Source organism: Drosophila navojoa, chromosome 3 (assembly GCF_054131105.1).
Source record: "Drosophila navojoa isolate 15081-1374.11 chromosome 3, UAZ_NAV_1.0, whole genome shotgun sequence".
NCBI classification, from domain to species: domain Eukaryota; kingdom Metazoa; phylum Arthropoda; class Insecta; order Diptera; family Drosophilidae; genus Drosophila; species Drosophila navojoa.
The window spans coordinates 7,034,908-7,060,309 of NC_142891.1; the positions used below are offsets into that span (position 1 = coordinate 7,034,908).

At 36.8% G+C, this 25,402-nt stretch overlaps 2 protein-coding genes across 3 annotated transcripts; both read left to right on the forward strand.

Annotated features, from left to right (window-relative positions):
- Positions 1-4,528: 4,528 nt before the first annotated feature.
- Kr-h1 (Kruppel homolog 1) lies at positions 4,529-25,372 on the forward strand. Of its 2 annotated transcripts, none has more exons than XM_030386077.2 (4): positions 4,529-6,110; positions 20,663-21,435; positions 22,430-23,820; positions 23,886-25,372. In XM_030386077.2, the coding sequence occupies exons 2-4, from the start codon at positions 20,680-20,682 to the stop codon at positions 24,265-24,267; spliced, it is 2,529 nt and encodes an 842-aa protein (XP_030241937.2). In that variant the 5' UTR covers positions 4,529-6,110; positions 20,663-20,679; the 3' UTR covers positions 24,268-25,372. The 2 variants fall into 2 exon arrangements, with proteins under 2 accessions (XP_030241937.2, XP_089114227.1); XM_089258101.1 differs by lacking the exon at positions 4,529-6,110 and adding an exon at positions 19,098-19,252.
- Positions 17,926-19,094, forward strand: LOC115563329 (uncharacterized). Its single transcript, XM_030386083.2, has one exon. It carries the CDS (start codon positions 18,263-18,265, stop codon positions 18,557-18,559), a length of 297 nt encoding a protein of 98 aa, XP_030241943.2. The 5' UTR covers positions 17,926-18,262; the 3' UTR covers positions 18,560-19,094.
- Positions 25,373-25,402: the final 30 nt, after the last annotated feature.

Sequence of the window (25,402 nt, forward strand, 5' to 3'; positions counted from 1 at the left end):
CGAACTAATACTCTTATAGTCAAAGCGCCACATTTATTTGTTGCAATTTCCCTTTGCTAATTTATAGAGAAATCATATTTATTAATCATGTTTATTTATAAATACAATTATACTTCTTGTCTACTTTTTATTTATTTGTTGTTTTTACTTATTTAATTTCCTTATCATTTGTAATGCTAAATTTAATTATTACACAATTCCGTATTACGAATGTTTTGATTCGGTAAACCTAAAAAAACATTTTGTTATTAGATATGGCTACAGATATACATACATACATACATACATATGTATGTAGGAGTGTGCATGTGAGTGTGTGCATACATACAGAGCTAACTGTTTACACGAACTGCTGCAGAGCGTGCGAAAGACCTGTAATACGACAATAACAATGAGAATAATAAAAGTCTATGTATGTATATGAATATGGCTGACACTGACATTGAGTACGACGAAAGCGACTATGGCACTATAGAAATAATATTTACACACACATACATATGCATTTCTATAAGTGTATGTGTATGTGTGCGCTGGTAGAAAATGTCACTTGCTCATGTATTTGCACATCTCATGCAACCCCCCTTTACTTTCTCGCCCCTCTCTCTCGCACTCTCTCTCTATCTCTCTCGCTCTGTCTCGCTCTATCTTTTTCGCGCCACACGTTTCGGTAAACAAATAAATTATTATAAAAACAATAACAATAACAGTAAATAGGAATTACATCACTTTAGACAAGGTGAAAATTGACTGTCTAAATTTTTGACGAGAATTTTGTTTATGATTTATTAAATACATATTTTTTAAGAAATGCATTTTTGATATTTATTTGATATATTTTTATATTATTTTATTTTTTTGTTTCTTCATTTTTAATTTTGTTATTGTTAGTTATGCAAGGCTAAGCCACAAAGTTGCACATTACGTATACGTAATGGAGCAAATCTATTTCGAGAACTTAAGCAATTTCTTATCTGGTCTAAAATTATGCGACGTAGTTTTACGGCATATAAATATACACAGTATATACATATGTATACATATATTTTATCTAAGCTAGTAGAGAATTATTTTTTTTCGTTAAATTATTAATACTCTGTAATAATATAATGCTTAAGTATTGTAAATATTACTGTATATACATATGATATTATTATTTTTTTTTATTATTATCATAAATATATATTTATTTAATTAAAAAAAAAAATTATTATAAATAATTTATATTCTATATTTATTGAAAATTTATAATTTAGTTTTATATAATATGTATATTTTATATTTATTTATAATTATTATTATTATGTATATTTAAATATATTTATATATTATTATATATTATTCTTAATATTTCAACTGTAAATAGTTTTTTTTTTTTTTTTCATAAATATATTTATGCATAAACTTACTTTACTCCCTCTGTTAAATTCTTAACATGTTCTGTTATAGTCCCTGCTCCATTAGCTAGGCCTGCCGCACTTCAGATACCCTTTATTTATTTGTTTTTGTTTTTGCCGACGCTGCTCTTGGAGAACTTAATAAATATTGTGCAATTCCACGAGTTTTGTTTCCGTTTGTTTTGTTTTTTTTTCTAAACTCTAGAGAGATATTTCGCACGTGGTCATTGGCGCATTATATGCAATAACATAATGGACGCTGTTTGTTCTGATAAGATTAGATTAGATTATGTTCGCGTTGCTATTAGCTGAAAAGTTTTGGCCCCTTTGAAAGTAAATCAGTGCGCTATGAGATCCCACACAATTCATGGATCTAGAATATGAAAAACCAATTAAGAATTAAGAAATCATTTGATTGTTATCGCCTTGACCAACAAATGGGTGTATTATGAAGCCCATTATCAAAGACAGTCAAAACAGACCCATGAGGGACCAAATGCATTGTGATTCACACTCTCATAATGGTGCAATTCGTTGTCAACTGTTTTCTAATTTGCCTTCCCCGAGTTCTGGGAAACCGCACTATATCAGCTGGTGGTATCTGGCATTAATGTGCTGTCCCTGTCAAGGTCTTGGAATGCCGCCCGGAAATGTGGCAAAAGCCATACAAGAAATTTCCACTAATTGTTTTTAGTACCTATATACATACATACATACATATATGATAAATATATTGATTGATATTGTTGGAGTTTTTGCAGACTAATGAATTGATTTTTTTTTTTTTTTTTAATTTGGCAAGTTTTTATAGTATATAATAATATTCTATAATTGGGTCATAGAAAATGGCAATAATAATTAAAATTAAAATAGCATTGTCAATGATAATGATAACATTAGAAACCCCCCTCCGCCTTCTCTCTCTGTCTATCACTTACATTTAAGTATTCTGTATTTATTTATCAATTTAGGGAGCTCTATTCGGAAAGCCAGGGCTGCATGAATATTGCAATGAAAGTTGCAGCTCCTAAGGCTGCACCTTCTCCGCCCATTCAACCTATGTGTCTAATGATTCAAGCAGCTGGCAAGCGACCAGACGCAGACTCGCATTAACTGTCCCATGCAGCACGGCAACAACCTTCACAATTGCACATTAGCACGGCGCACGAAAGAGAGAGAGAGAGAGGGAGAGAGAGAGAGGCAGCCATGCAACAAACTCTTGAGTGTGCGGCGCGCTGCTTGCGCCCTCTGCATGTGCAGCACGTGTCGAAAACTGTGGCACGGCCTCACATAGTCAGCTGTTGAAAACCGTTGCACGTCCGCCACGCGAATCTGCTGCGAGTGCTGCTGCTGCCTCTGCTGCTGCTGCTGCTGCTGCTGCTGCTGCGACTACAACTGCGCTGCTGTTGTTGCTTTTGTTCTGGCATTGCCCTTTGCAACCGACAGCGTTGCAGACATTTTGGGTTTGGGTTGTATTTAATTTTTTTCTCCTCTCTCTCTCTCTTTTTTTTTTTAAATACATACATACATATATTTTTTGGCTCGCTACCGTTTGTGTTGGTGTTGGTCGTTGCCAAAAAGGGATGAAGCTTGAATTTATTGCAACGTTCAAAAAAACGTACGCCCCCCCGCAGCAGCAGCAGCAGCCGTAGCAGCTGCGTCGACTGCATTGCGAGCAGCGGAAACGCTCTGTCGCTGGCTGCGCACGGCCGCTGCATTTATTGAAATTTCTTGAACATTTTCGCCGAATTTCGGACAACTTCTTATTTATGCATAATAATTTTAATTTTTGTTGTTTTATTTTTTGAATTTCTGTATTTTGCTGTTGTACTATAAATGTTGTCCCGACAGAAGAAATATGGGGTCAATGCACTGCTTGAATAAAATCGAAAAGTGGGGAATGGGCAGAGCGAAAGATATGCATGCAGAAGTACAAGAGAGGTAAGAGTGCTGTGTAGTGGGCGGGGGGAGGAGGAGGAGGAGTAGAAATGCTACAGCAGACATTGGCTACACAGTTTCGGAAAGGGCATTGACTCGTTTAAGATATTGTATTGCTAATTGCCATAGACAAAGGGAATGCGACAATGTATGTAGGTAATTCTCGTATTATAATAATAAATTGAATTGTTTATCGCTCGCTTTAATGCCTAACGCAAGTAAGTAACGCTACAAAGTTCATATTTTTATATGGCCTATGTCAATTTAATTGCGACTTGCACTTTGTATCAGGTGATCTTTAATCTTTTGCTATCTACGAAGTTGACGAAAGCATCGTAAATGTTTCGATTCATGCTAACAAATCACAAATTGAACCCTCCACACTCACGCACACACACACACCTTCTATCTGTACATACATACATACATACATATAGGGTATTGTATATACAGACGCATACGTCACCAGCAGAGAAAAAAGCTGCGAAAATACGGCGAACAAAAAAAAAACAACTGACCAAATACAAGAAGAGCGAAAAACAACAGCAACAACAGCCGCAACAGCAGAAGCAACGGCGATAAGAACCGAAAGCAAATCACCACCAACAATAACAACAACGGTAGCAGCAGCAACAGCAACTCCAGCAACAATGCAAATTGAACAGCCGTACGAATTATATTCGTGTGCGTAGATATCATAATAAAAATTTTATTGAGTAAGTTGAGCGCGTTTGTCGCCGCTGACGCTTCGCCACGCGTCGCAGTCGACGCTAACGCCAACGCAACAAAGGCAATCGCCGAAAATATCAGCAGCAGCAGCACGCCATTGCGCCTGCAAAAAAAAAAAAAAAAAAAAACAGCGTCAGCTTTTGTATCTACAATATCTACATGCGTTAGAAGCAGTCGCAGCAGCTGCTGTCTCAAATGCCGGCTTACGCACCCAAACACAGGCACAGCAACTCACACGCATACACACAAAAATACACACACAGATACACACACACACACTCACTCATACTTGCACACACAGCGCTTTCATTCTTCAGTTGACGCTGCTACTGCCGCAGTCTCTGTCGCAGTCGCTGCTGTCATTCAATAATAGCGTCGACTGCGCAGTCACAGTTGCGTCGCTGCGCACTGCTCGCTACGCCGCTGCGCTGCCAGCGTGTTGTTCTCGGCAAATTTTGAACGCTGGCCGCCATTTCGTATTTCTCAGCGAGCTGGCGACGCGTCAACACGACTAACGGCAGCGTTTTCTGTTCTTTAGAGAACTTTCAATAGTATTAGAAAGCTTTTAACTAAGCAAAAAGCAAAAAAGCTGCTGTTTAAATAGTTCAACAGAACAAAAAATGAAAACGAAAACGAATAAAATAATAATCAACGTTATTTGATCTCCTTTGCCTTATTGTTTAGTTTTAATAATTAAAACTAAAGCGTAGCAAATCTTAAAGTGTTTTCTTTAACAACAACAAAAAGTGCAATTCTTAAATCAATTTGTGTTTTTTACTATGTACGGTAAATTGTTTGTTTAACTAAAGGCTGATAACGAATATATATTATAAATATTAAACATACTATGTAATTTAATCAATGCAAAAAGTGTATCAAATTATTACTTAAAATATAACCTAGAAAAAACAAAAAACGATTAAATATATTACGGAGTGTGAAAAAGAATCAGAAATACTGAAGTATGCGTGTGTGTACATATATGTATGTGTGTATATGCGTATATAGTATATATAACCTAGGTCAATATTGTTTATAGTGGCGTGTGAATGTGCGCAACAACAAAACGCTAATAGCAGAGCGGTAACAGCAACAACAACAACAACAGCAATCATAGTGCTGCGCAGCTACAAATACACATACAAATAATCAAAAGCAGCAAAGATTATAAATAACACGCACATACACTTGAGCATCTGTATGTGTGAACCTTTGATACGGAAATTCGCCGCAGCAACAGAAACAATAACAACAACAGCAACAAACGTAAATTCAACTTGAAAATCTATATGAAAAAATAATGAATAAATAACAAAAAATTAGACGCAAGCAGCAAATCGTCGCCAAAGCTAAGGCAGCGTCACACACCCACACACACACACACGAACACACGACTGGTTCGCTCGCGCTCACGCTCTCGCTCGCACAACGATTAAGAACAGTCAACTTTTGACTGCGTCAACTGCGCTGCTGCTCTGCTCAGCTCAGCTCAGCTCAGTTGCCTGCTGCTGCTGCTGCTCAATTCTTATACAATTTTAATATCAGACAGCGACGATCGTTGCGTTCGCTCAGTCAGCGTCGTTGCCTCGCGTAACATAGTTCTGATTCTAACGGGCGCGCACACATACACACTCACACACACACACACACACACGCTCAAAGCAAAATTTGGTAATTTGCTCGAGCGACAAGTGCAGACTTGTTATATGCCTTCAAAGCAACAGCAACAGAGTGAGTGAGAGAGATAGAAAGAGAGAGTGAGAGACGTTTCACGGCGATTATTTTGTTCATATCTCGCCTCGAGTGCGCAACAGTGAAAAAGTTCTACGAAACACTTGCCGCCCGTCGATTCGCGCGACAACAAGTGTTTTTAGCCAAATAAATAACACATAAAAATTGCAACTGCAAAATAACCGTACAATCCTCGTGCATATATAATTAAAAAATAAATAATCTCCAAACAAGCAAGAATTTGGATTCGCCTTTTGGCAATAAAGCAAGGAATATTTTATCAATTTTTATTGTGGATTTTCTGTTAATTTTATGGTAAGTTTTTGCTTACAGCAAATAATAAAAAATGTTAAAAATTTAAATATTATTTAATTTTTTTATAATTAAAATATAATATAAAATGCAAAAATATATACTATTTTTTTACATGCAAATTTTTGTTGTAGATTATTTTATTGGAATATTTATAAAAAAATATATATTTACAATAAGAAGTATATATAATCTGATAAAATTTCTTTGAATTCTTATAAATTTTTATTTATTTATTATATATCAGTTATATTTTGTTAAATATATACAAAGAAATATAAAGATTTATTTTGTTATTGTACACGCGTCGTATACTTAATATATATATATGAGATAATGTAGGCGAATGAGCAAACCAAAAATTTCACACATTAGAAATGTTCTAAAATGACGCTTCCAGAAGTATATGTTTATAATATATATATGTATTCCCTTTGTAAACACGAAATTCTAGCTAAGTTCAAGTACTCTCATACGCCAAAATTACGCATACGCCCCATGATTCGGCAAAAATATTAGATTGTATGGGAAATCAGTTTCATCATGATGAGATATTTATCTATTTAAATATATTGAATAATTAGCTTTATTGGACTTTGAGCTAAGCACCCAATCACCCACCCACTCATTAAGTACCACCCATAAAATATCCTATCTCAACTAGATTCCAGATGACTCAACCCTGTGGGGCACTTGAGTCACCGACATCATCCAAGTCCCATGGGTCTTTCACACTGATTTCAAACACTTTTCGATAATGATCAATTGTATATCAAAGGGGTTTCCTAAACCACTGTGACTCATTACCTGCAATCGCATGAGTCACACCCACTTGGCATACATAATAAAGAAGGATCACACGATTCTTTATGTTCGCTAATTACTGATAATGCCATAGATAGAGTTTGTCAGTAGGCGAAAAACTTTTTATTTATTATCAACATGAGCTGGACAGTTCCCAAGGCTATTAAATGACGAGCTTTGGGCAGACTTTCGTTGATAATATCTAAAGGAAGATTAAAGAACTTTATAGGTGATTTATATCTCTAAAGATAATTGCAAAGGATTGAATACATGAACAAATTGAATAACTTTTCTTATATATTTAAATTATATATATATTTTAAATAGGCTTGTTCATCACGCATCAGCAGAACTCTTCCGCTTGCTTTAATCTTGTCTCTCACTGAAAAATTATATATAAAATATTTAAATATAATATAAAGAATTGACATGAAATATTTTAAATTTAATAAGATTTTTACTCTATTTAATTATTTTATTTCTTTAAAATAATTTTCAAGTAATTCAAATTAAAAGTGCTGGAAATTAAAAACCACAAAGAAAATAAACATTTATAAAAATATGGTTCTTTATCTTAACATTAAAAAAAAAAGAAAACACACATTTGTAATCCTCTGATAAACCTTTTTCCATTCTGTGGACAATAAAACATTTATTGCTCACTTTGTACTTATGCAATTTTTATAGCGATAAAAGAAAGAGTCCCGTGAATCTATCTAATTTTTTTTATTGTTCAAGTATTTTTGTGTTTTATCTATTTGCTAATTTTGTGCCTGAAGGTCAGTAATAGCGTCAAGAGCGATTCGAAATGCCAAAATAATCTTGGAAATTGATATTTGGGGTATTTATGTGCACAGGAAATTGTATCGATGCGGCGTAGCATACAGCGTCTAAATGTTCAGCTATAAAACCAAAGCAAGTCAGGTATAACCAAAGTACCGTTGCTGTTGCTGTTGCTGTTGCTGTTACTGTTATCGTGTTATCGCTATCGACGGGTAAACGATTTGACAATTGATTTACGTAGGTGTTCGAGTTGCTTTCAGCATTTCAAGCTGTGCTAGCTGCGTTCATTCACGTTCCACCTGGCGCACCTGTTGTTATCAGCGCTTTTGGCCAGCATTTGCTTATCGATGCGCTATTTGAATGTATCTCTCCATGCGTCTGCTTAGCTGCGTTTTATGAATGGAAACGTCGAAGCGTCGTGCTCATAAAACCACAATTGATTGAGAGATTACCAATCGTATGAGAGAGAGAGAGAGAGAGAGAGAGAGCAAGAGATAACGAGAAAGATAGATGGAGAAAGAGAGATTGAAAAAGAATTTTTTATTCAAATCAGATTATTTCAATTTCACTTCCCTGTTTGCTTTTCTGTATAAGTTTGCGTACATATATCAGAATTTATAAATTTCTTTAAGTCAGATATGATATGAAATGTATTTCCTATATATAAATGCTTAAATAAATATATATGTATACATGATTTGAATCGATATATCATATAATGATATGCATTTTATTATTTATATAGCCAACTATATACTTCTCAGGTATTTAAGCAATAATTTGTTACTATTAAGCACTTGTTCAAAGATATATCACGACTAAATCTAATTTCCTTTTAACGACTTTATCTTTCAACTACCTCTTTCATGTGAATCCCAAATCGTATCTCATTTAGACTTCTGAAAACTCAAAATGTTCTATTATTATTGATATCAAGTTAGTTATTTGTAGCTATTAAAAATGAGCATTTGGGCTATGACGGAGGCGCAAGATGACAATCGGAGTCGAGCTTGGTTTATAGAAACTATTTTATAACATCTGGATAGCATTCTCTAAGGGTAAACTAAAATTAAGCTACAACTGAGGTTATTCAAGAATGAATTACCCATAGTAAAGGCTAATAGCAGCTCTTTCTACTATTCTGGGTAGCTCTTAGTCGGTCACTCCCGACTAGGGCACTCCAACTTCTTTTATGAATTGCAAATCTAAGCAAGTTTAAATTATCGACAAAGAAAAATATCTATTGACTCTCACGTTATAAAAAAATTTCGTAAGCACACACAGAACAACAAGAGGAAGAAGAGGAAGAGGGGGAGACCGAGGAAGAGATAAAATGCTCGTTTCTCAAGTGCCAAGCCAATAATTGTTCCACTTTTTGCGCTTCGTTTAGTTAGCATTGAAAGCGAAATTTCATGCCAAAATAAAAAAAAAAATGAAATAAATAGCATAAAAATTCCATTTCACTGTGTCTTATCAGTCCAAATTGTTTATTTTTATTTGTATTTGTTTTTTGCTTTGACTTTTTCCCCTTGCGATCATTTCGCACAGAATTCCATTAGTTGAAGAGCTTTACAGTTAATTCATAAACTTGTCGCTTATCAAGAATTTGCAATTCGTTTCGGTCATATGAATGAGAATGAGAATGAGACTCGGAATGAGATATAATTTCTTCATCGTTTTTGTTGTTTTTGCTTTATTGGCATGCCATTTGGCAACCCTTTGCCTACCCCATTATATTTTGTATTGCAACACACACGCACACGCACACAGCCACAGACACTCACACGCACACGCACAAATATTCAGTTGAGTATCTGACGGATACATTTCGGGCTAAAAAATGATTCTAATGCAAAAAGCCGGTTCGCAGACATGCGTAAAAGCTACGTTTGCTTACGTCTGTGTGTATGTGTATTCGACTGTATGTGTGTGAGTGTGTGCTCACGCTACCCTCCGGCCGGCGCGATCCGCCATATTTAGAATACCCTGTGCATATTGGAAGCTCTTTAAGTAGGGTATATTAGTTTACAATGCAAACTAATGTAAAATATTATGGGTATGGTGTATAAAAATCTATCGATAACTAATCATATCGATTGCAATAACTTTATTATTATATTACAATAACTTATACAGGGTAACTTCTAGTCGCATTCGCCGTTCAATATTATTGTTGTTCTTAACGTGCTCGTTAGTTAGTTTGTTTTTGTTACGTTTAACGTTCTTGAAAGTTCTTTTCGATGTATTTGCGTTTATCCATGATACTATATAAACATAAATAAGATATCTGTATATAACAATATGTATGTATGTATTTATAACTGCTATCCGTACTCGATATTTTGTTTATTTTCGTGATATAATATATAAATATATATGTACATATGCAGACATATAAACAAATTGTTATTTCTATTGACCTTGGATAACAATTTTGCTCATGTATTGCTTATATATTTACCTATTTATACAAATATATTTATATCTAATTTGATCGGTCTATATAGTGGCTTACACATACAGACAGACAGCGGGTTTATATGTTTAGTTCTTTGTTCTAATTGCCAATTCTGACTAAATGGTGTGAGCTGTAGTCCCCGTCATACTCTTGATTCATAGTGTTTGTGTATTTTATTTTGTGCTCTGTGGTCAGGTTTTTTTCATTATTTATTTTTTTGAGAATTGTGAAATTGCTGAGTTGTTCTTTATTTTCTATTTTTTTGTCGCTTAGTAACGGCGCACAAAACTGTTTTGTCACATTGAGAGACTTCCCCTTTCAAGATCTAATGATGTACAAAATGAAGTCGTGTACGAGCTTGTTTATAGCGAAATCTGAAACAAGCTGTAATCATGATACGTACATACATAATAATAGCTCGTCTACATTATATACAGTCATAACTTATTCGAATATTCCCAAATATTGTTTACATTTCTAAAAATACATAAATATTCATGCTTATCTCTTAATATTTAGGATTTTTCTTTATTAAACTTTTATAAATATTCTGATGTACATGCATATAGTATAGTTTCCGGAATTTTTGTAATTTTGTTAAATTTAAATTTGTTTGCCTGTAATTCCAATAATTATTAACCTTGATTGTTCATAAAATCCTTGATTTCCATTGAAGGCCGCCATTTTAAATAATTCTTATACGCAGACTGTATCGATACTCACACATACACACACACTCTTGAAAAAGCAAGCCTATGGGCAGCGCAACATTTGAAGCCGTATGCATGCACTGGCGTTGCAGTCAGCGTCGCTGCTAACGTCAACGCTGCTGCTGCTGCTGCTGCTGCTGCTGCTGCACATTAATAAAGCAAATGGTGGACGCTGCTTTTGCATGCGCTCGCCCGATTCTCTGCCACTCAGCGTGTGTGTGTGTGTGTGTGTGTGCATGCACATGCAAGTGCTGCTGTCCTTCGTTGGGCCAAACAACAAAAACTGCAAAAGCAAAGAAAAAAAAAAGTTTGCCAAGTTCAAGGACAGTTGCAGCGGCGTCGTTGCTTTTTGACGCAACCGTTTGGCTGTACGCGCCTGCATTGCACAAGCTCTCCGGGACTCTCACTCTCACTCGACTCACACACCCTCTCTCTTTCTCTCCCTCTCGACACTATAGCTGGCTCTCTTCGGCAGACTTGCGTTTGTTATGCGCATTTAATTTTCAATTTGCTCGCCGTACCGAACTTCATTTGAAGGCCACATCGCAGTCGCAGTCGCTGCTGCTGCTGCTGCTGCTGCTGCTGTTGCTGCTGCTTAAATTCAAGTTCAAGGCGCAGCTGTAGCTGCTGTGTGCTGCGGTCCGTTCACTATTGCTGTCTCTGTCCAATGCAATTAACATTTGCAAACTTCTAGAAAAGCTATTTCTCTGGTGTTCCTATGCCCGATCGCCAGCTATATAATGCATACATAAACAGTTATGACTTAGGCTTGGTCAGTAATGTGTTTAAGCAGCATTTCTAAAAGCTTTTGCCCTTTGCCAACTCACAGATTCTAATAAAAAATACAAGTTGTTCGCAAGATTTATTTTTTTGAGAGGGTTAGTTGTCAAACGACCTGCCAAACGAGTTTTGCCAAAAAAAAGTAGTAGAATATACATATGTACATATACATATATATGTATGTATAGGCATATGTATATGTATACATGTAGCAAACAAACAGGTATTTGCTTATGTATGTGCGTATGTGTGTGTATATCTACAGGATCTTGCATTGACGCATAAGCATTTGATAGCAGGTTTACATACGGTATAATAAAATTGATACCTAATTGTTGTTAATTTGTGTATTAAAAGATCTTCAATAATTGACAAACCTACATATATACAATATATGTACATATGTATACATATATATTTATACAATCTGTCACACCCAGCTGCAACACCTCCAAAAATTCAATCATAATGTTATTTTCATTAGCGGAAGTTCGAGCCCCTTCACTCTACCTCTGCTCCTCTCTCTTATAAATATGTACATACGTATGTATGTATGTATGTTGTATCTCTTATACATACAAACATCACATGCTTATTTACACACTTGAAAACTTGTTTATTTCTTGCTGTGTAAACCAAAATTCTAGAACCACACCTCGCTTCAAATTTGTACATTTTGTTTCTGTCAAGTCATAAATATACATTTAATTAAATTATTTAACAATAATGATGCGAAATGCTAATTCAATATGTCTGCTACAGTATCTTCACTTCACTCTCTCTCGCTCGCTCTCTCTCTCTCTTCCCATCTCTCCTTCACCCTTTTTTGCAGCAGCGAACAAAGAAGAAATTAAATTCGGCACGTATAAAAAAAAGACGGCGAAAGAAAAAAAAAACACTTGTGCATGCCGCCTCTTTTTTCGGTATCGAATTATTCATTTTATACATGTGTGTGTGTGTGTGTGTGTGTGAGTGTATGTGCATGTATTTATTTTGAGGTTTTCACAAATTTTTATGTATTGAGTGTGGTTGTTGTTCTTGTTGCGGCGATCCCGACGACAACGACAACGACAAAACGAAACAACAACACGATCCCCCAGTTTGGCAGCAGCAGCTGAAATTTCGACTCTGACTGGAAGCTTCACATTTCTTTTAACAAACACACAGACACAGACACACACATACGTTCGTATGTATATATATATACATTGTATATACGTGTGTGTGTGAACATGTTCACTTTGTTTTCGGATTTCTTTTCTTTACATTTTTCGAAAATACATACATACGAAAATATAAAATGTATTATCGTCGTCATGAGCTTTTCGTTAGGTTGTTGACCCTTCTGGATGGCGAGCGCGGAATGAGGTTGCTTTGTCGCCGCTTGGACTTACGCTGAGCTATCAAAATGTAAATGAAATTTTCGTAATTTGTAACTGTAATCAACAAAAAATGCCTAGCATATGCACTATTCTAGATTATTTAACAAGCTCTTTAAAATAAGTATGCAATGCAAATTTTGCAATGGCCATACAAACACACGCACATAGATACACACGCACACGCTCACTCATAGGCATGCACATAGAAGAACTCTCCCTTCGGCCGAAAACTGCACGGCGCTGTCGGCGTAGACAGCGACGCGACGCTGACGTCAGCTGCAGACAATATACAAAAGCAGCGACAGCAACGCAATCTCACACTTCGTACACAACGTTCTCTCTCACACTCTCTCGCTTGCATATCGCTCGTGTGCTCGTCGTTTGTCATGAACTTGAACTACACGTGGAGGGCGTGCAAGTGTTTTCGACAGCACATTGCTGGTGGCTGGCGTTTTTACATGGTACTGTGTGCGCGGCCCATAAGGAGGCTGTGCATGAGTTTTCAACAACATCAGCCACAAGCAGGCAATGCGCAACTGTCGCAGTGTGTGTGCGTGTGTCTGCTTATGTGAGCTCGCTTGTGCAGTGAGTAAGCATTCTGTCTGTAGTTGTTGCTGCTGCTGCTGCTGCTGATTGCAGGCTGAACAGTGGGCGGATGGGAAGGTGACTGGAAAGCGAGGCTGTTAAATGAAAGGGAACCGCTTGCACATGGGGCTGGTGCTGCTACTACCATTGCCATTGCGAAAGTGAAAATTTCTGAGGGTTGTTTTTTGCTGGCAGCCTTGATTTCCTTTCGCCTTCTACCTTGACATGAAAATATTTAATTTCGCCAAACTAACGCAAAAAAAACATAACATTTATAGATACATATTTGTACATATGTACATACATACAAACATATGTAAGTATGTGCAATATTTGTAGAATGTTATTACAATGACAAATGGCGTCAGTGCTGTCGATTATCTATTGGAAAAGTGTAGAGTCATGCTGGAATATTAAAAGTTATTATTATATTAATTTGCACACGCGCCGTTTAAAGAAGGCTCACCCACCCCCGGGTGCTGTCTAATAGAACACGCTCAGCGCTCAAAACGTCGCGTCGCGTCGTTTTGACCTAGGCCAACCGCTATGTGTATGAATGTATGCGTGTGGATGTGTGTGTGTGTGGGTATATAATGTGTTGGTTACTTACCCTCCCTCTTTTGCCTACGTCCATCATTCGTTTGCTCGCTTATACAAAGGTATGTACGCACGCATACATAGACAATAAATAGGCATGCCTATGAATGTGTCTGTGTATATGTGTGTCTGTGTAGGTGTTGGTGTCCTCTGCTCTGACGTTGCTGTTTAATCTCATCGTCTAGACCTTCGCAATTTTTGTTTGTTTGCGGACACTGGAAGGGCAAATCCTTCAGGTGAAAGGCTTGATTACATGAAGGCAAACACTCAGTGCAATCCGATCGAGCAAAACGTTTAATTATTATAAATTCTAAATAAACTTGCCTTTTTCTACATTTTACATTCGATATTCTATTTGTAAGCTTAGTTATACAAATAGAATTCTTATCGGAAACTGCTACTAATGAGAAAGGGCCTTTTTCTTCATCATCTTTCGAATTTCAAAATAAAACTACTACTTTTATTACACTTTTCTTTTGAATTGCTCCATAATCAATAATTTTTCTAGGAATTTCCATAATCATTTAACCAAAAATTCCCAGTCACGCGTTTCTTTCTTAAGTAACAGACTGCACGCTTCTGTCTCGTTATCAATATCTTATCGCTCATTTCATTTTTGTTACTGTTGAAAAATTTCCGCAACAAAGGTTCATTCAATATACGAAAATTTTCGACTAGACTAAACAAATAATAATTATATATGCGAATATCTTATCGGAGCAAGAAATATTCTTATTAGATATTTGTGTAATGGATACGCCAGACATACATACATATAACATAAACAAATCACAGTGGGCGAGCGAGAAAGAGATAGCGAAAGAGAGAAAAGCTTACAATTTGCGTCTATTTAAGTGTACGTTGACCTCACAAAAAATAAAAAACTGAAATAAAATCCATGAAGAACAACGAGGTGTAGCTCCCCATAGAGTATATACATACATATGTATATATAAATATACTATGTATGTGCATATATCTGTATGCTTATGTAAATATATATTTACTTATCTTTCTAAAGGTGTGCGCCTCCATCTTTTGCTATTTGTTGAAGCACTTACTAATTGCTTGAATTGTCTTTGATTTATGCTCCGAGCGCTATTTCAAATCTTAAGTGGATTTTTGGGATGCAGACGTAGATAACTAGTAAAAGAGCTATGGGACAAGAACTTTAGAAAAGGAAACTTAAGATTAAAAAACAAAAATACTATATACAATATAAAAGTTATTTTTAGTACTTAAATTAAAAACAATGATTTTATTATTCTAATAAATGAGAGTTTTAATTAAAACTGAAATTTTTGCTGATCTTCCAAAAATACAGTTTATCGTTTATTTTCACTAAAAATTTGTGCTTAAAAAACTAAAACATAATTTATTTTATTTATAGTAAGCTTTTACCTGTAAATAAACATTTTTATTTACTTATAGTAATGAAAAAAGTATATTACCAAGAATTGCATATAATAAATTAAAAGAATTATGTGTTTGTAACTGTTATTAAAACATACATACAAGGTAAAATTTGTAGAATCTCATAGAAATGAATAAATAGAAATGTATTAATTTTGAAAAGTTATCAAAGCTCACATTCCGGAATGTTCTGAGTGCAGCTTTCCTCGCATTGCCCACCATCGCCCTGTCAGCCCCACCTCCTTTTCTCTTTGCTGCATCTCTTGCTTGTTTACAACTGTTGTTCGCTTTACTGATCTATCCAACAAACTGATCACGCACTATCTCGCTCTCTCTCTCTTTCTCGCACGCTCGACTTTTCTGTTGCTGTTGTTTTTTTTTTTCAAGACCAGTTTTAAAGCGTCGCGCTCCATTTCTGAGCTATCCCAACAAAATAACGGTAAACAGCTTGATTTCATATGAAACATGTGTACCTAACATTTCCCAGAGACAGAGAGAGAGAGAGAGAGATATAACGTGAGTAAGAGAGTGTGATTAAAGAGGGGGAGGGCAAATAGATCTCGACGATCATTGACCGAGCTCTTATTGTGCGCTCGTCGTGCTTTTAACCTCATAAATAGATAAAAAGACAAAATGTTTGTTGTTGCTCTTGGGTTTACCTTCAAAGAGGGAAGGCAGAGAGAGAGAGAGAGAGAGAGAAGGGAGAGAGAGATAGATAAATACGGATACATACATACGTATTTAATTTTCGTTTCCACAGACACACGAAAATAGTTTTTGTGTCGAATGTTAATGAACTTTTGCGCCAGTTTACGAATTGTGTGAGGCAGAGTCCAACACAAACACATAAATGCACACACACACACACATACAAACAACACAAAAACTTGAAAAAGTTTCTTGAACTTGCTTAAAAAAAAAAAAAAAACGAAAAGAAAAATATTCTTAGTTTTGAGTGTTGGATTTTTCATGCTTTTTAGCGCTTTTCATATTTTGAGTTGTCGAAGGTGGAAATAATCATAGAAATGATTTCTTTTGCCTTGGGCTAAGATCGATGGGAACTGAGTTAAGATGAAGAAGAAATAGCTTGTTGTAGTCTCTATTCAAATAAATAAATAATATATAACTCAATGTGGAGCTTTATATGCAAGTGTACATATCATATATATATAGGTCTATGTAGTTTTAATTTAAAATTTAATTATTGTGTATTGTAATATTTTCAAAGATTAGTTAATGTTTACAATATATATTTTAATATATTTAATTTAAAAGTTTGTTGTATATAGTTGGTATTAAAAAAAGAAGAAAAAAAAAATGTAATGAAAAAAAATGAAATGTAATATTTTTATTTTTATTTTTATTATTTTATATATTTTATTTAATATTTTTTTATATATTTAAATATACAAAAAGATGTATTTTTTATATATTTTATTTTATTTGTATACATACATATACATATAAATAAATAAATAAATATATATATAAATATATATATAATATATATAATATAATATAACATATAATATTTTTTTTCTTCAATATTTGTTTTTATATATAACCTTATCTATATATAATTGATTACAAATCTTTAGATTATATGAATTATCAGCGGATGCTATTTATAGCAAATTTGTTAATAAAACTTTGACAAGATCTCTGACCCCATTTCCCTCACAACCTCTATTGAATCTCTTAAATATATAGAGCTGTTTCAGAGTTGTTGCGTTAGGGTCAGTTTCCAGTTCGTCTAGCCTAGAATCTAATCTAATCAAGAAATATACATTTACAATATTGCTAACAGTTAACATACTATTTAAGCTGCTTGAACTTTGTTATTGCTAGTAAATATCCATATCATATTATTGATATTAACTAGCTATATCATAAATATGCTCCATTTATGTGGAGTACTATGTATTAGATTCAGTTGAATTTTCTTTATCGATATGATTAGATTTCGCATTTGATATGAGTCATACATGATACACTATGTTCTATATATTCCAAATTCGAAAGTACTCAAACACTTTTCATAGCCCCATAAATCCAATAAGGAATGCCAACAAATAAATGTCCCACTCAAGTGTTCTGGCACTTCACATTCCGCTCATTTACAAATTTCCTCTTAAAATTAAAGAAATTTCCCAATAGCTAATGCAGTTGCTCAAATGGGAAATAGCTCAAATAATTGCCCAATAAAAATATCCAATTAGGTATGTTTATATGACTAGCTCAAATAGTTCCCCTCAAATGTACCAATTGGAATTTCCCTTTCAAACTGCACTCAAACTCACTCAAATACACTCGCTCGCGCACTTTTTGGGAAATTTGTTCTTAACATCACAGATCAATGGGACGTTTCACTCATGCTGTTGCTGGTGTTGTTGGTGGTGGTTGCTTTTCGGTCTGGAGTTTGGGTTCTCGACACACTTTTTGGGCAACTCACCCACCAGTCTCCGCTGCACCATCAACCGAACCACTTCGCGTGCGGCAATGTGAACCAACTGCGCAACGTTTCCAACTTCCCTAACTATCAATCAGTGCGTGCGTGTGTGTGTGTGTGCGTGTGTGTGTGTGCCTCTGCTTGTGTTTTTATGTGTGTGCGTGCGTGTGCGTGTGTACGAGTGGAGCTCGAAAATGACTGATTTCTCAATGAATGAAATCCTCAGATCATTTAGAAAAATGCGCATGCAACGTTGCTCAGGCCAAGGCAGTCATTTGGTAACCCAAAACAATCATCATCGTCATCATCATCATCAACACCACCACCACCACCACCATCATCATCATCATCAACAGCAGCAACAACAACAGCAGCAGCAGCCCCCAACATCAACAGTGCAACAATCCAAAGACCTGAAAAAAATTATCAAAATTTTAAAGAAAAATGTTATCAAGGCGAAAATTACGCGCAAAATGAAAATCGTTGTTTAGGAAAAACGGAGAAAAGTGGGATTTCAATGAAAACAAAAGTGCAAATAAATAAAATAATATATAATGATCAATAAAGAAAGTAATAATAAAAATATTCAATAAAGTTATGTCATAAAAGATTTTATGCTTATTTAGACTAGAACTTAAGACTTATGTAAAAACTCGGGACTGATTTACACAAAGAGCAAACAAATATATATATAAACAGAGTCTGAACTTGTAATTAAACTACCTCAAAAGAAATCGATGAAAAAAAGAGTCTGACAAAAGTTTTTACTAAATACTATCCCAAAATAATAATAATTAAAGTAGAAAGTGTATCTAAATATTAAGCAATATTTAACACTACCTCAAAATAAAAACCTAAAGAACTTTCGAACATTAAGACAAAAAGATCTCCGACCCTAACCAATAAAAACATATATATTTAAAAGAGAAGAAAACTATTATGGACTGCATTTAAAAGAACTTTGGACTTTGGTAACCTCAATTGAAACAGACTGCAAAATTTTATATTGAAAAAATAAAAACAAAATCAAATAAAACTCAACATGACTGAACGAAGCAATGAGAAAAAGACTTGGTCAGCCAAGCCGAACTGGATTAAGGATGTGCTAAATAAATCCGGAACGGATTTGGTGGATATAACCAAAGCAAAGGCCAAAACGACGCAAAAGAAAACAAATGCGAAAGGTAAAAGAGTACGGAACTTTCAAGAAAGAAGCCGGAAAAACTTTGAACGCCCCCAGCGCTCCCACTCGCCGTGCGCCATTTTGTTTTGGTATACGCAAGTGTGGAGCGTGCCGTTTGATGGGGGAAGTTCTATCAAAATAACAAATCAAGAGAGCTACCAAAAGCCGGTTTACCGAGCTTTACAAGATGCAAAAAATAGAATACAACATAATTTCCCCCCAAATTTAGGGAAATTTGACGAAACACCCTATTGCGTAGTTCACTCTCTCTCCCAGTGTTTCCCTTTCTCTTTGTTTACCCCTCAAGCTTATGCGTTTTCTTTTTTCGTTTCGTGAAAACTTGAACCGGCAATAACAGAAAATTGCGTAGTTCGCAGTTCGTAGGGTGGGTTTTTCCCATGCCATTGTTAAGGGAGCTGCTCCCCCACCCATCAATGGGTTTTCCCAACCACCCAATAAACCGAAACCAACTCGTATGCGCGGCTACCTTTTGGGCTTTTGCGTTGTTACTCATCAGCGCTTTGTTTCTTCCAAGGAAAATGCGTAATGCAGGTTGTCAAGACCAAAAGGCAAAAAAATAAAACTAGGGTGGTTCCACTACACATCCCAAACAGCACTTAAGCCATCTGGATAGTGTGAAAACCCTTGTCATATGCCTAGCATTGACTATTCAAAGTTCATTGAACACTGAAGAGCTGAAGATTTGCTCTTCAAATTGAGTGTCTTCAATAGTGTTTGAGTATTTATCGATAGGAAGAGATTATAAAAGATTTTTTTTCTCATACATTACAAGTTATTGTATTTGTATAATAAATAACTGTAATATATTTTGAAACAATTTATATATTGTTTGAGCTTTGGAATTTGCTTAGTTTATCTTAAATACTTTAGAATTTTTTTTATTTAGTAATTTTTTAATTTATAATTTATGTTCAGTTTGGTTTCTTAAAGTTTAACAATATATTGTTTTTATTTTAATGCAAATATAAATTTTTTGCATTATATTTTATACTTTTTCTTATTATTACTTTAATTTTTTATTTACTATTTAATTTTTTGTGATACTCAAAATTATGAGAAAAAAAAAACTTTTTTATGTATTTTATATTATTTATTTATTTTTGTCATTATTTTTTTTTTTATTAAAATTTTTTAAAATCATAACTATTTTTGAAATTTATATATATTTAATATATTTTTTACTGTATATATATTTTCTTTCGTATTTTTGGTATATATAATTTGCATTGTATTCGATTTGTAATTTATCGTATTATATATATAAAATCAATTTTTGCTTAGTCAAAGTTTAAAATCATTCATAAATTAAAATCAATCACAATTACTTACAAAATGAATGCTCACTAATTTATGGTCTCTTCTACTTCTTCTTCTTCTTGTTCATCCTCAGATTCATCCACAACCAACATGGTCTACTATCCCGCTAATCAGCTGCTCATAAAGACGGAGCAACCCAGTCAGACGCAATTCTGTCTGCAGACGCCGCTCACCGCGACGGGCGGTGGTGGCATTGGTGTGGCGCCACCTGGCGGCCAGCATGAGCATTATGAGCTATTGCAGACGCCACAGCAGCGACAATTGCAGCAGCAGCAGCAGCAACAGCAGCAACAACAGCAACAGCAGCAACAACTTGCCAGCTATCAATTGGTGCTGCAACAACAACAGCAACAGCATGAAAGTATTACAACAACAACAACAGCTGCAGATGCAACAACAACACAGCAACTGCATCGCATTAAAACAGAATTGCCGGCAGTCTATGGAGCAACAACAACAACAACAAGTGCTTCAGCTGCATCAACAAAAGCAACAATTGCCACGCCCCGCAAACCGAACGCCAACAAGCCGCAATTCAAGTGCGAGCAGTGCGGCATGACCTTTGGCAGCAAATCCGCCCACACGTCGCACACGAAATCGCATGCGAAAAACGCCGATCTTGCCATGGGCCTCAAGTCGGGCCTGGGCAGCAGCAGTTCGAGTTCCAGTTCCAGTTTCAGTTCCAGTTCCGCTGGCACCACGCCGCCCATCGAACTGAACGAGGCCGGCCTGCCGCTGGGCATACCAAAGAGTCCGACCATCAAGCCGCTGCCCAACGTTGCCGCCGGCGCCGATCCCTATCAGTGCAATGTGTGCCAAAAGACGTTTGCGGTGCCAGCTCGATTGGTAAGTAACGAGAGGGATGGAAGGGGGGGAGGGGGGAGAAGGGAGAAGGGAGATAGAAGCGAAGCTAATGAGTGGGAAAACAAAAATAGTTAGTATTAAATGTGGGAATTGTCTTATATTGATAAGTGAGTTGATTTTTCGATTTCAGCCATATCTCTATAAATTCAGTGAAATTCCTGAAATAGAACAGCTAGATGATTCACACTGGCGACTCCTGTAATTGTAATCCTGTCTAGGCCCTTTCTAGACGTACTCTGAAATTCAGTTTTTGCTAAATGAGTCTTTTCACTCATTTTCCCATAATGAAAATGTAATTGGCAGTTCTGTCTGGAGCCCCTGAAACCTCCAGAGAGTGTTTCATATAATTGTAGGTAATTCTTTAATTGTTTCTCCTAGCTTTTCAGTTGTTCTTCATGCCAATTTTCCCCTCCGCTAAGTAAAATTCACTTGCTGAAAAATTGAGGCAATCTAAGACAACATTACTTCTCCTATTCTTAGTTTTTATACCCTGAAACCATTGAAAACGGCAAATCAGGGTATAATAGTTTTGTTGAAATGTATGTAACAGGCAGAAGGAGGCGTGGCAGACCCCACAAAGTATATAAATATATTCTTGATCTTGAGCGACGAGCTGAGTTGATTTAGCTCTGTCCGTCTGTCAGTATGTTTGAACGCGTCGATCTCAGAAGATATAAAAGCTAGAGACTTGTTTTTGTATGTCTTTTTGGCTAAAAATATATATGCATCGTATAAAAATTTTAAAATTTCCTTAGTCTTTGAGCCTTTCATTCGTCCAGATTCCAGTCTGATGCGTACAATTTATGTACTAAAAAGTTGACTTAAACTAAGAAATTGATGTGCTTGGGCATTTTATTGTATATTAAAATCACAGAATAATAGTTCCATGGTAAACACGAATTTCCACAAATTCCGTAAAAATATATTCCACTCTGCCAAGTGAAATTCCACTAATGCTTGCTCCTTATTCCCACAGATTCGCCACTATAGAACGCACACGGGCGAGCGTCCGTTCGAGTGCGAGTTCTGCCACAAGCTTTTCAGTGTGAAGGAAAATCTGCAGGTGCATCGGCGCATCCACACGAAGGAGCGGCCGTACAAGTGCGACGTGTGCGAGCGGGCGTTCGAGCACTCCGGCAAGCTGCATCGCCACATGCGCATCCATACGGGCGAACGGCCGCACAAGTGTTCCGTGTGCGAGAAGACGTTCATTCAGTCCGGCCAGCTGGTCATCCACATGCGCACGCACACCGGCGAGAAGCCGTACAAGTGCCCGGAGCCGGGCTGCGGCAAGGGATTCACCTGCTCCAAGCAGCTGAAGGTGCACTCGCGCACCCACACGGGCGAGAAGCCCTACCACTGTGACATCTGCTTCCGGGACTTTGGCTACAACCATGTGCTCAAGCTGCATCGCGTCCAGCACTATGGGGCCAAGTGCTACAAGTGCACCATTTGCGACGAGACCTTCAAGAACAAGAAGGAGATGGAGGCGCACATCAAGGGCCATGCCAACGAGCTGCCCGAGGATGAGGTTGAGGCGGCAGCGGCAGCGGCAGCAGCAGCTTCTCCTGCAGCAGCATCAACGTCCGTTGCCAGCGGTTCGCCATCGTCCATAGCCAGCAATTCCGAGTGCAGCAACAATTCGCCGCCCAGCTCGCCGCCGGCAGTGAAGAAGCCACGACAGTCGCGTGCCGGCGCCAAGTCCATTGCAGTGGCAGCAGCAGCAGCTGCTGCTGCGCCGCTCTCTCCCAGCTCCGTGTCGTCCACCTACTCGCCGGCCAGCAGTCAGGCCTCCACGCCGCCTCAGTATATGGCCACCACGGACACACTGAGTCGGGACAGTGGCGTAGCCAGCGCGCAGCTGCTGCCCAGCTATGCGGAGGAGGATTTGCCTACGGATTTGAGCATGCAACAGTCGACGGCGGCAGCAGGAGCAGGAGCAGGAGCAGCGCAGCAACCACAAATGATCTACTATCAGCCACAGCCGACGTCCAGCTTAGTCGAGCTACAGCCAACAGCAGCGGGAGCAGCAGCGGCAGCTGGACTGACTATCAATCCAGCGCTGCTGGAAGCGGCGAGCATAGCGAGACGGGATCACGACGAGGTTGACAACGATGAGGATGTGCAGCAGGCTGCCTGGCAAATGATGCAGCTGCGACGCGGACATGCGACCACAGCGCAGCCACAGCCACAGGCGCAGCCCCAGCATCAGCCATCAGTTGCCTCCCAACCCACTTTACTAGTCAGCGATCTGGCGGCCAACTATGATGACACGCACGAGGCGAATGTGCTGATCGAGCACTTCAAGCGCGGCGATCTGGTGAATCATGGACTGCACAAGGGCTATGTGCCGGTGCCGCTCTATGAGTAAGTCGATCCTAATCCCCTCCTCAACAATAGTTACTAATTATCATTGTTTTATTCACTCATAGATCCTCCCTGCCCAATCCGGATATAGTGCGTCGCGTTGAGGCGGCCATTGGACTGCGCTCGAGCACAGAGTCGCCGGAGCGCAGTTCCTCGCCCGAAAGCGATTCCCTGATGATGGCCGACCGCAATGTGATGACGCTGCCGCTGCGCAAGCGCAAGCATTACATGAATGAGGGCGAGGCCGGCAATGGGGGCGGCAGCTGCTCCAACAGTGCTGCCGCAGCAGCTGCAGCAGCAGCAGCAGGAGGCGTTGGCGGAGCTGGAGCTGGCAACGAATCGGCTGGATCAGCGGCGAGTGGTGCTGATGGTGGTGGCACAGGGAACTCGGCTGGCTCCAAGGTGATGCGCATGAGCTCCGTCATCCAGTTTGCCAAGGCCTCGTAGTGGGCGTGGCAGCGGCAATCAATCAGCATAAAGACTGTTCAACAAATTCTAACTGAAATTAGTTTTACTTTAAAATAATATGCATGCACGCACGCTTTGCATAGTTTACCGTTTTTTTTAATTAGCAGCGAGAAATGCCAAAAGTATTATACAAAAGAAGAAGAGAACGAAAGAAATTTGTTTTTAAACTAAACTATAGAAAAGGAAAGAAAACAAAATTAATATCCTATTACGTTTATATTGTATACTTTTAACTATGTGGATTTTGTTAAATATTTGTTTTTTGTTTCTCTCCTAAATTTATGTTTTCCTATTTAAGTCAACAATTGCAGCAATTGGCATTGCAATTCTTTTTCTATAAATCAAATGAGAAACAATGACATTCAACCATAAACAAAAGAGAAAAGAGAAAAGTTAAAAAGAAAAACAATAATAAGTTACGTTCATAATTGAATACAATTAATTATTTATGCTAATTAAGGCCATATTGGCAGGAATGCAGAAGCAACAGCAGCGAAAGCAAAAGCAACAGCAACTAAATACAATTAATTTACATACATACATACAATACATATAAATAATTCTAAACATACATATTTATAAATGCAATTATATAATTATGTAACTAATGCGCGCCCATCAAAATCACTTTACATTATGATTAAGTACATCATTCAAACAAACAAACAAAATTTAAATCAATTTGATATGCATTTTATATTTTATATACAAGCAAAACGAAAACAAAACAAAAATTACTAAAAAAAAAAATGAAATATTTAAAACATCAAAATTCACTTAAAATGTAAATCACAACAATTCAATACACTATTTTACTATACGGAGAATAATGAACTGATAAGCAAAGAGCAAGCAAGCATAATTAAGTTAAAAATTAACACAACACAATATATTGAATTAAAAAAACAAAAATAACAAAAAACTCAAGAACAAGAGGAATAGTCGAGGTAAAAACGCATATTAAGTGTGCGCCATAAATAATTTTTTGTAAACGCTAAGTAATATACATATAGTTATAAATTGTAGCACGAAATATTACAAGCGCAAGCGAAATAATAATAAAAAATAAATTGCGTAAAAATTATATATGGAAATTTCAAATCTGTAAGAGGGC

Bases quoted from the DNA above. Each gene is read 5' to 3' on its own strand.
- LOC115563329 (XM_030386083.2), top strand. From the start codon at position 18,263: ATGACTGATTTCTCAATGAATGAAATCCTCAGATCATTTAGAAAAATG.
- Kr-h1 (XM_089258101.1), top strand. From the start codon at position 19,111: ATGACTGAACGAAGCAATGAGAAAAAGACTTGGTCAGCCAAGCCGAAC. The intron at 21,436-22,429 runs GTAAGTAACGAG...TTATTCCCACAG, and splicing joins TTGCGGTGCCAGCTCGATTG to ATTCGCCACTATAGAACGCA. The intron at 23,821-23,885 runs GTAAGTCGATCC...ATTCACTCATAG, and splicing joins GTGCCGGTGCCGCTCTATGA to ATCCTCCCTGCCCAATCCGG.